Raw genomic sequence first — 12,106 nt, 5'->3', positions numbered from 1 at the left:
CTTGTTCTTTCTTGGCAGACACTTTCCACTTACTGAGTGGCGTGTTTCAGGAAAGCTCATTTAAAAGGAATGCAGTGTGTGTGTGTGTCCTCACACTCCTGCATTTATAAGATTTGTTGACTTCATTTATTATGTGAATGGTTTGAGATGTTAATTACGAAGTTTAAGCAACCTCCGAAAAGTTTTATAACTGATGATGACAAAGTTTGGGGGGGAAAAAAGGCAAAAAAAACCACCTTTTTTATCTTTATGTTTATTTATTTAAAAGGGACAGTGTACATTCATTAACATGCTCGTTTACTTAAGTGATGTAAATGTACCAGATTTAGTCATATAGACAAATTTCCATCTGTAGTCCCTGGCAGTTTGATGTTAAAAAGAAGAAGAAACAATAATAACACACAGATATGTATAAGAAGCATAAAAACAAGGACACTGACACTTAACACAGACAATTAGTACACAATTAGCATACAATGACTTTGAAAACATGGGAAAAAGCACATAGTATATAAATGATGCAAAAATACAGATTAAGACAACAATGACATCACCTTATGCCAGAGTAGTAGCATGAACGTACCAGACGAAGACATATAGATGTTAGATGAAACACTCTTACTCAGAAATTAGTAAAATTAAATACAGAAGAAACAAAAAACAGACAGTAAAACAATGACATAACCATTACTGCAGACAATGACATGTTTGAGTGTCTAACAACCATTGTTTTAAAGATTTGGAGAAAGAGTTAATACTTGTGATATTCCTGAGTTCTATTGGTATGGTATTCCAAGTATATGCTGCTCGATAAGAGAAAGCTGACTGCACAATTGTAGTTTTTCTGTAAAATACTTTGTAGTCCACCATGAGTTGGCCTAGTGGTTAGCTTGTCCACTTCTCGACCGGGAGATCACGAGTTCTACTTGCGGTCAGGTCATACCAAAGACCATCATAAAAATGGTACCTACTACTCTCTGGCAAGGCACACTGCAATACAGATTTGAGTGGGGAAGTCAAAGTCTCATGGTTACTGGAGGACTAGTTCCCTATCTGTACAGGTGAGAGGCCGAGGGCTATCGAAATGGAGATCAGTGCCACACCCATACACCGACTTGGTTAGTACTGGGACAGGAGACTGCCTTGGAAGACCAGATTCTGGCATGGGAGAGACTTTGACTTTTTTGACTTTACAGTCCCCTCTAGCAGTAGTTCTTGTGGATGTATTTTGGTTTTGCTTAATGAACTCATTTAGCAGAGGGGAGGCCAAGCCACGAAAGATTCTATATACAAGCAAAATATCGGGAAACTTGATCATGTTTTCCCAATTTAAGAATCCATATTTTGTTAAAATCTTACAGTGGTGATAAGCATTTGACTTTTTATCCAGTATTTTCAGCCTTTCTCCTGATTGTTATGTGGTCCTAGCTGTCTGTGTCCAACTAGTGAAGCAGTAGTTTATATGTGAAAGGGTCATGGCACGCAAGTATAATTTGGAAGCTTCAGTTGTTGAATTATTCCTTACGTGTCTAAATTTGCTATTGATTCTATTCACTTTTTTTAACTTGTATTTTGAATGTAAGTTGTGAATCTATAATTATACCCAAATATTTATATTAGGGTGACCAGACGTCCCAGTCCCGATTTGGGGTTGTGTGTCCCGAGTCCCAACAAAAGTCTGTTGGGACACGGATATGTCCCGGTTTTCGCCACTCTCGACGTTTGCGACTGAGCAGCGTGGAAATCATTAGCGGAGAAATGTCTGCATTTACTATTTTGATGAATTGACAGGAATCGCAAACTTTCCTGGTTACTGCCCCCTGGCCCTGTGGCATGGGTGTTTATTTAGCCACATTATTCCAGACAACAGAATGTGTTGCCATGCAACAATAAAATAAACATTAACTGGCGCGAATGTTCTTTGTCTAGCAGCTAGCAGCAGTAATGCCACAGCAATTATGCCGACAAGAAAATGTACCTTTTCCAAAGATTTACAGGGCACCTACCCCTTCCTCCGAGAGGTGCAGAACAATGCGCATGAAGCCTACTGCACACACTGTAAGTGCTTTGTTCTTGTACTGAGTTGGGCAGCCTATGTTGCAAATGCTGTGCGCTCCTGTGGGGGCTTTCCTCGGGCTGTCACCCCTCTCCTCCTTTATTGCTGTTTTGTTTGAGTGTATATTTACGGAAGCCGCGAGAGGCCCTTCATATAATCTTTTTTTATTCACCTTGTTATCCCGAGATAACGACATAATTAATTCGAGATCTCGAGAAAACAAAACCATTATTTCGAGATCTCGAGAAAACAAAACAATTATTTCATGATCTCAGCTGGATCACTGTATCTCCGTCGGTAGAGACGAAGCCAGGCCAGTCTTCTGCGGAGGTGCCGCAGACTAATTTTGAAATTATCCCTTATTAAAAGACTTAATGCAATCTCTCCCTGTGTCAACCCATGATCAAAATATTGCCTTATTAGGTGATCGATTATTCCAGACATTCTAATGACCAAAGTTGCGTCTATACAGAATGAGAAATAGCCCCAAAGTCAGCATATCACAAGTCTCTTGGTGCACCTGAATGAACCATTTCTCAGCTATTTACTCGATCATGAAATAATTGTTTTGTTTTCTCGAGATCTGGGAATAACGGTTTTGTTTTCTCGAGATCTCGAATTATGTCGTTATCTCGGGATAACAAGGTGAATAAAAGAAAGGATTATATGAAGGGCCTCTCTCGGATTCCGTAGTATATATTCTCAAATCACTTGTCTCTTTTTTGTTTCTGTTTAACATACCATTCTGACAGTTTGGCCATATTGCTGTGTTGAACAGCTTGTTGCACCTTCCATTAAAGTGTTCACTTTTGTACACATCTTCTTGCTTTATTCATTCAGTTGTGGGGAATGGTTAGTAAGGTTGATTCTGACCTAGGCTATGTTGAGGTCACATATCTACTTTTTAAGTTCATGCTATAGTGCATACAATTTTAGAGATATAGCCTACATGTGCATATGCGTTCTTCTTGGTGTTCTCACAAACAGGTGAAATAAATCAGTTTAAATTTGGCCTATGGACATAGCCTGGCCTATTCTCAGCCATTACAAAATCTGTTGTCTGACCATAATTTAACTGATCTGTATACCACTATGCTCCTAGATAACAAAATGCCTGTTTGTTTTATTTCATGTGATGTTGATAAATGTGAGCTTCAACAAAATGATAAGAGCACCTCTCTGAGTGTCACGTTTACGTAAAAAAAAGGTGTGCGTGCACAAGCATGGTCGCGCGCAAAAGTGTCCCGGTTTCAGACTAGGGAAATCTGGTCACCCTAATTTATATTCATCCACTATCAATAACACTGTGAGTTGGCCTAGTGGTTAGCATGTCCACCTCTTGACCAGGAGAGCGTGAGTTCTACTCGCGGTTGGGTCATCCCAAAGACCATCGTAAAAATGGTACCTACTACCGTCTGGCAAGGCACACTGCAATACAGACACGAGTGGGGAGTCAAACTCTCACGGTTACCAGAGGACTAGCCCTCCACTGTAACCCTAGCTGTATAGGCGAGAGGCTGAGGGCTATGAAAATGGAGATCAGTGCCACACCCATACGCCTTAAAGAGTTGGTTAGTACTGGGACAGGAGACTGCCTGGGAAGAACAGATTCTGGTGTGAGAGGGACTTTGACTTTTGACTACCAATAACCTTCTCCCTGCCCCTATAACATCAGGTTCAGGATCTTTATTTGCAGAATTGGAAAATAATATATATACAGATTTACTAATATTGAGATGTAAACATGAGTTTGACAACTGAGATGATAACCTGATAGGTCTTCTGCAGCTTCCTTCTTATTTTTAGTGTGTACATAGATGACTGTCAACAGTTTAGAAATGGTTGTCAATTAAGATGGATGTTTTACACCTTCAATGTGCATCAGTCTAGTTTCCTGGATTTTTTTTTTGCCCACCACTTTTTCCTGATGGCCCTTTTGCATGCACTGCAGGAATGCAGGTCCTGGAGTGGAATGGAATCCCTTTGATGGGAAAGACCTATGAGGAAGTACAGAGCATTGTGGGTCAGCAGAGTGTGGAGGTAGAAATATGTTTGCGCCTGTAAGTCTCTTTATATATATATATATATATGATATAACTCTTACGGAATTATTTGAGAATGCTCACTTCATAAGGAGAGTTTTGTTTTTTTACATTGCAAATCTGACATCTTTTAAATGTGAAAACAAACAACAGGAATGAAAGTAAATGATTCGATGAATGTGCTGAATAAATATTCATTTCACTTCTGTGTAGAGATCTGAATATGCGCTCAGACAGTCCCAAGTATCTAGAGCTGCAGTCTCAGCTAAAAGTCGGTAAGTCTCTTGACCTTGGCTTTCTCCAGCTGTCAGAAAAAATCACAGTCACTTTCAACTCATTCTTCATAGTCTTTCAGTATATTATTTTTCTTAACAATATTTGAGTTTTGATCTCATTTTTTTATCAAAGCATCTGGTGTTTATCTTAAAAGTTATTTCCCCTGTCGTTGTGTTATTGCATCTGCTCCAATAAAATCTAGGGCTGCATATCAGCTTACTGAGCATACTCTCAGAAGAAGATAAACTCTAGACCTACCTTTCCTGACAAACAGAATTGTTTGTGCGTGTGTGTGTTTTGCAGCTGAACACCAGCGTTCTCCAGGTGTCGATCCTAAGCAGTTGGCTGCAGAGCTGCAGAAGGTCTCTCAGCAGCAGGCGCCTTCCTCTGTGCTGACTGTGCTGGAGAAGGCAGGACATCTTCACTCAGCAACAGGATCTACTGCTTCCAGTGGAGTCCCTAGCCCTGGACAACCTGGATCTCCCTCGGTCAGCAAGAAACGTCACAACAAGGTAAACGAGATCGTCAATAACAGCATAGCTCACTCCGGCCCCATCTAGTCCAGACGGAACGATCTAAAGTGGGCCACCTTGCACAATAAATGTTGCAAGTTATATACACTATATACAAGCTATATATATAAGCTATATACACCCTAGGAATACCGACCTATTTGCCAGAAAGAATCCAAAATGACAAAGAATTGACCAAGAAAATGTGATTTTTGTTGAACTGCTCATTAAGGCTTAATTAGTCCATAATTTCATGAATAATTGTAATTGAGCAAATCTGGGTGGAAGTTATATGCACCCTAGGTACCCCTACCTTCATATCAGAAAGAATCAAAATCGGTGAAGAATTGAGGGAGAAGAAGCGATTTGTGTGGAAACTGCTCATTAGGGCTTAATTACTCCATATCTTCATTATTAATTGCAATTATGCAAATATGGATAGAAGCCATATGCACCCCAGGCAGACCTACCTTCCTGCCAAAAAGAATAAAAATCGTTGAAGAATTGAGAGAGAAGAAGTGTGACATGTGGACCATGCCCAACGGACAACAGACGGACAATGGACAACACATGATGGCTTAAGCTCATCGCCTGTCAGCCGGATGAGCTAACAAGTTTGTGTGAACAGAGATATAGACAGGCAAATATGCAGAAAGCCAGGCAGCAGGCATGTAGGTAGGTAGGTAGGTAGACAGAAGACCAGAGGTGGACAAAGTACTCAACTTCATGACTTACCGTAAGTCAAAGTACAGATCCCACTGGTCAAATGTTACTCCAATACAAATGAAAGTTGTCCAGTCAAATTTTTACTTAAGTTAAAGTACTGAAGTACTTGCTTTTAAAAATACTTAAGTATTAAAAGTAAATTTTCTGTCAATGCATTGTTGTATTATTGCCACAACGCTTACAAAACTTAATGTCATAACCAAAGACAGAAATGTGAATTCACAAAATGAATGCATGCAGTGCCATCATGGTGGTTTAACGTTAAGCTAGCTAGTCAGTGAAACTCCACCTGACATGCTAGCAAGCTCTTTTCAAACTCAATCATATTGGGTAGCTAATGCTACTAGAAAAGAAAGATTTCTACATTCTGTTTATTTGGCAAGATTATGCTAAAACATTTCTGAAAGGATTTCAGATAAGTTAACGTTATTCATGTTAGTGTAATTCCGTTTTTACATGCTAACTAACAGTGTCCAAGTTAACTAGCTATGTGTTAATGTTAGCCGTGGACAAGGTTATGGCATTCCCCAGAAGAACCGTTTCCTTCCATTCTACCATCAACTGATCATGTTCAAATAACGCTGCTGAGAAACCATTGAACTTGATTTTATACAGTCTATGGACGTGACGTGACCTGATAGGCTCTCAGTGTCACCTGTGAAAAAACCAATCACGTTTTAGAAAAGAAAATAAAAAAATCCACTTTCAAAGCTGTTTCATAGTAACGAGTAATGAGGACCTTGACAGAAATGTAGTGGAGTGAAAAGTACAATATTTGCCTTTCAAATGTAGTAAAGTTAGTCATAAGTTTCCAAAAAAAAAAAATACTCAAGTAAAGTACAGATACTCAAAAAGTGTACTTAAGTACAGTACTCAAGTAAATGTACTTCGTTCTGCAGAAGACAGATAGACAGGCAGCCAAGTGGGTAGGTCGGTATGTAGGTAGACAGACAGAAAAACAGAAAGCCAGCCAGGCTAGTAGGCAATAGGTAGGAAAGTATGTATGTAGATAGCAGACAGACAGATGGGTAGATAGGTATGCAGGTAGACAGACAGACAGACAAATAAACAGTCAGGCTAGCAGACAGACAGGCAGGCAGACAGACTGGCAGGCAGACAAGTACATCAGTAGGTAGGTAGCCAGCCAGACACAGACTGTCGTTCAGGGGTATTCATCTAATATTTATGAAGCTCAACAAAAACTCTATAAATTCCTTCCTTACAAAGTTCTAGATAAGAAATTAACAGCAACCTTTTCTTTTGATATAGATCTCATGGATTTAAAGAAAGAAAGAAAGAAAGAAAGAAAGAAAGAAAGAAAGAAAGCCTAGAGTTGCTGCAGTAACTCTAATGATTCTGCTGCAGTATTTTGCAAGTGCCTGGTTAATCTACTTTGAAATCCTGTGCTGGCTTTGCATCCATAATAAGGTCGGGTAGTTAACATCTCCTGCTATTGACAAGCAACTTGTCCCTTTTGCTTTCACTTTTCTTAGGATGCACTAGTTTATAGCTCTTGATCTTTAGTATATCATCTATACACTACCTCCCAAGTCCAATCACAATTTCACATTCAGTTCATGCAGACTCTACTGATACATTTTATAACATGTTGTTGAAAGTTAGTTAAACATCATTTGATATGCTGTTGAGAATCAGTAGATAGCCTGCGTCATTACAGTCTGTCCATGGATAAGGTTACCGACTGCTCATCTGTCTTCACTGTGGACATCACACATTATTTATTTGGCCTATCTGTTTATTTTCAGTCAGGTGATGGCCTGAAACCACAACCACATCCCATCACTGGTGATATACAAGTAAGTCTGTCTCACCTCACCCTGTTCTTATACTGGAGCCAGGTTAAATGCCTGTAAATCTATTTGTATCGTAAAATCAGAAATGTATCATACTTGGATCATTTTGTTATGATATCATTTAAGGCAACTTGAAATCATTTTCAGAGCAAGAAGTGATATGTACGAAGATGACCTTTAACATAACTAACTTATGAGCTGCAATATGATATGGAGGATTATATTTTTCCCCCCAACAGCTGCAAATCAATTATGACAGGAATATGGGTAACTTGATCGTCCATGTTCTACAAGCCCGAAACCTTGCACCAAGAGACAACAACGGATATTCAGACCCATTTGTTAAGGTGTATCTTCTTCCAGGGAGAGGGTGGGTATGACATGTAAACATGGGTGTGTGGTGTATCAAAGAGAGAGAGAGAGAAAGACCTGTTTTGTCTCTGTGTGTGTGTGTGTGTGTGTGTGTGTGTGTGTGTGTGTGTGTAACGATGTATTTGTCTATAGTCGTTTTTATGTACTTGTATTTGTGTTGTCATACTTTTTTTTATTTTTATTTTTTCCTACCCTGCTGATTTTCAGAATATTTGGTCACTTTCTTTCTACCTGGTCTATTATAACATTTCTCAGAGGAAATATTTTCTATCGACTAAAGTTTTCTATACACCAGGGGTGTCAAACATATGGTCCTTGGGTTCTAGCGTCTAATCTTGTGAAATAATGGGAAATAAATAAATAAATGAAAAAAATAAATAAAATAATAATAATAATATTAATAACAATATTAATAATGAGAGCGAGAGAGAGAGATAATACTTCATTTATCCCCAAGGGGAAATTCAAATATCTAGCAGCTCATTTAATAATAATAATAATAATAATAATAATAATAATTTTCCACCATTAAAAAAGACTAAAATAAAGAAAACCATAAGATAACAATAAAATAGGGATAACAAATAAAATTAAAAACATGATAGATAAATAAATAGATAAAAATAAATAGATAAAGCGGCTAGAGATGATGAGATGAGATGAGATAAATAAATAGATAAACAGTGCAGGGGCGGCATGGTGGTGTAATGGTTCGCACTGTCGCCTCACAGCAAGAAGGTCCTGGACTTGAGCCCAGTAGCCGACGAGGGCCTTTCTGTGTGGAGTTTGCATGTTCTCCCCGTGTCTGCCTGGGTTTCCTCCGGGTGCTCCGGTTTCCCCCACAGTCCAAAGACATGCAGGTTAGGCTAATTGGTGGCTCTAAATTGACTGTAGGTGTGAATGTGAGTGTGAATGGTTGTCTGTGTCTATGTGTCAGCCCTGCAATAACCTGGTGACTTGTCCAGGGTGTACCCCGCCTCTCACCCATAGTCAGCTGGGATAGGCTCCAGCTTGCCCGCGACCCTGTAGAACAGGATAAGTGGCTATAGATAATGGATGGATGGATGGATGGATGGATGGATGGATGGATAAAAAGTGCAAGATTGGGGGGCTCAGAGGGCATTAAAAAGTCTTATTGCAGTGGGGACAAAGGAGCTCCTGAACCGTTCAGATCTGCAGCGCAGTGAGAGGAGCTGCCTGCCACTGCTGTTCCTCTGCTCAACAAGGAGGCTGTGGAGAGGGTGTCTGCTGTTATCCATTAAAGCTTTCAGTTTGTTCAATATACCCATCTCCACCACAGTTCTAAGTGAGTCCAGCCTCCTGCCAAGCACAGAGCTGGCTTTTTTCACCAGCTTGTCCAGCCGCTTGGTGTTTTTGTCCATCAGGCTGCACCCCCAAAACACAGCAGCATAAAAGAAGAAACCGGCCACCACAGTATGATAAAATATGTGCAGCATCTCATCACATACATCAAAGGACCTCAGCCTCCACAGTAAGAAGAGGCAGCTCTGCCCCTTCTTGTAGAGAGCATCAGTGTTTAGGGACCAGTCTAGCTTGTCATCCAATAGGACCCCCAAGTATTTATAGGAGTGCACCACCTCAATTTCCTGTCCTTGTACAGAGACTGGCAGATGGGGTGGCCTACATCTTCTGAAATCCACCACCATCTCCTTGGCTTTAGAGGTATTAAGGTGGAGGCAACTCCTACTGCACCAATCCCTGAAGTCCTCCACAAGGTCTCTGTATTCCTGTTCCCATCCACTCCTGATACATGCCACAATAGCTGTATCATCAGAGTATTTTTGCATGTGGCAGGATTTTGAGCTGTATTTAAAGTCCGCCATGTAGAGTGTGAACAGGAATGGTGCCAAGACGGTCCCTTGTGGGGCCCCTGTGCTGCACCTCACCATGCCAGAGACACAGTTCCCCAACCTGACAATCTGAGGTCATTCTGTCAAGTAGTCTTTTACCCAGGACATCAGGGAGGGACCCACACCCATACTCTCCAACTTGTCTCTCAATATGAGGGGCTGGATTGTATTAAAAGCACTTGAGAAATCAAAAAATAAGATTCTCACATAGCATCCTGGCTCCTCCGGGTATGTATAGGTCCTGTGCAGCATATAAAAGACTGCATCCTCCACTCCAATGTACTCCTGGTAGGCAAACTGGAGGTGATCCAGTGCATGACCAACCTCTGGCCTCATGAGGTGGAGAACCAGACGCTCCAGGGTCTGGTTCTCATAATAATAATAATAATAATAATAATAATAATATATTTTGCAAACTTCAATAGTATGGCCTATTTTGTGTAGAATAATTCACAATTATTCCGAGAAGGCAAAGTGAATATCGGTGAATAATTCCTGAGACGAAATTGAAGTTGTTATTCATCGATATTCACTGAGCCCAAGGCGTATAATTGTTTTAGTATCAATACACAGGTGATTATTAAAAAAAATCTTATTAAAAAAACATTTATTTCAATCTTCAAAAATGGCAAGCAAATGTAATGCATGCAGACTTGTGTCACTTATCTATGCCAGCTCACATAAAATACGTTGTTTTGAAATCAGTAAAATAAATCACAATTCCACCTTACCTTTGAATACTTTAAGACCAAACTTCAGAGCATCTTTAGTGCTTTTAGGAACAGCATTTTCTTTCATAATTTCTAATTCTTCCTCACTTTACGGTGACAAAGCGATTGGCCGTCATTTTGCCGAGTCGCTCGAGGTGATTATCAAGAAATAATCCGACTCTCTTGACCAATCAGCACGTGTGATTTCCTTTAATCACCTCCATATTTTTACAAATGGTCTATATTTTGAAATCAAAAGGGTGAATACTTATAAAGGCCACCATGTATATATGGTAAAGTCATAATTTGGACAAATTGGGGATTTTTTTCTAATTAAATTTGGTAAATGCAGTCTGTTCATCTGTTTTGCTGGTGATATTGTGTATCTAATCCATTTAGGTCTTCAGAATGTACCTGAACGCATTAGCAGTTAATATGTGTTACAGGGAACTTGACATTAGACAAGGTGTAATTACCTCAAATTGGGTTTGACACCCCTGCTATTCACTTTCATTAAAAAAAAGATAAATGCCATGAAAATGCTTTCACAATAATAATAATAATAATAATAATAATAATAATAATAATAATTAGTGTGCAATAAACTGAGTGGCATGCAATCACTCAAATGCTGTCTTCTTACAATTAATGATTTAGACTATTCAAAACTCATCCAAACTGCACACTGTTAACACCGTTAAATCCCTGAGCCTCAGTGTCTGTGCTTGATCTGTAAGGAGTCAACAAACAGTAAAATCAATATGGCTTTCTCCGGTGTCGGGTATATAATGATATATCTACTATCTCCTAATGGCCGTATCTCTGGAGTGTTTATGAGATTAAGCTACATTACCTGACTGGACAGTCCTCCGGTTGATGCTAGGATCACTCCATTAGGTGTCGTTTTCCAGATATATACTCTGGAATGCTCAGGCTGGTAGTTTCCTTCCTGTGTACGTTTGTACTTCCTTTTTTTTCTTTTCTGTTTTTTCTTGAATTCTCTGACTGTTTTCTGTTTGTTTGTCCGCTGTTGCATTCCTAACAAATCTCTGGATTGGTTCAGACAAGTCATGGTTGTCCAGAACGCAAGGTAGCGTGGTGCTCCTCCTTCCTTTCATTTGCTTTCCTTCCTCTATTTTTGTCCCGTGTTCATTAATGAATTGTGATTCATCTGAGTGGTGGTTGGTGAGCCTGTCGTTGTGTGGTGTCTGAAATGTGTCATCAAAGCTACCTCAACATCGCTACCTCTCTGTATTGGGATTACATGCTACATTTTCCATCGTAAACTCAATACACTGGCAATAAATAAATAAATAAATAAATAACACATACTTTGAAAGACAATGGTTTAAGGGACACAAGGTCGAATGTAAAACTCCATGAGGTAATGCCTTACACTGAGATTCCCTTAAATAACATTTACAGCTATTAAATTACTAAACATAAATAAACTTTAGTAGAAGGAATGTTAACCACAATGAAATGTCCTCTTATATTAGTTATGTTTTATCCATTTATAGTTACATTTAATGTACCTATGACTATTTAATATAACTATTTAATGTACATTTAAAATTACTGGAACATTAAGTTAGTTCCTGATATTGCATTACATGACATTACATTACATTTAGCAGATGCTCTTATCCAGAGTGACGTACAATGAGTGCAAAAGTCAGGTACAAGAAGTGCTGAACTTCTCAACAAGAGAGTTGTAGTAACAAATG

The 12,106-nt window shown here is 39.3% G+C and overlaps 1 protein-coding gene across 1 annotated transcript in view; it reads left to right on the top strand.

Moving 5' to 3' along the window:
* The window catches only part of pclob (piccolo presynaptic cytomatrix protein b), a 129,597-nt gene that overhangs the window by 91,259 nt on the left and 26,232 nt on the right, over positions 1–12,106 (top strand). Inside the window, exons 22-27 of the mRNA XM_060924348.1 lie at positions 4,008–4,116; positions 4,312–4,373; positions 4,678–4,886; positions 7,379–7,429; positions 7,666–7,796; positions 11,443–11,469. Of these exons, the coding sequence (XP_060780331.1) occupies positions 4,008–4,116; positions 4,312–4,373; positions 4,678–4,886; positions 7,379–7,429; positions 7,666–7,796; positions 11,443–11,469 (589 nt within the window). The remainder of the gene's footprint in view (positions 1–4,007; positions 4,117–4,311; positions 4,374–4,677; positions 4,887–7,378; positions 7,430–7,665; positions 7,797–11,442; positions 11,470–12,106) is intronic.

Source organism: Neoarius graeffei, chromosome 6, assembly GCF_027579695.1.
Source record: "Neoarius graeffei isolate fNeoGra1 chromosome 6, fNeoGra1.pri, whole genome shotgun sequence".
NCBI lineage: Eukaryota > Metazoa > Chordata > Actinopteri > Siluriformes > Ariidae > Neoarius > Neoarius graeffei.
Note: the sequence above shows the minus strand (reverse complement) of the source record. Positions and strands in the feature narration are given on the sequence as shown.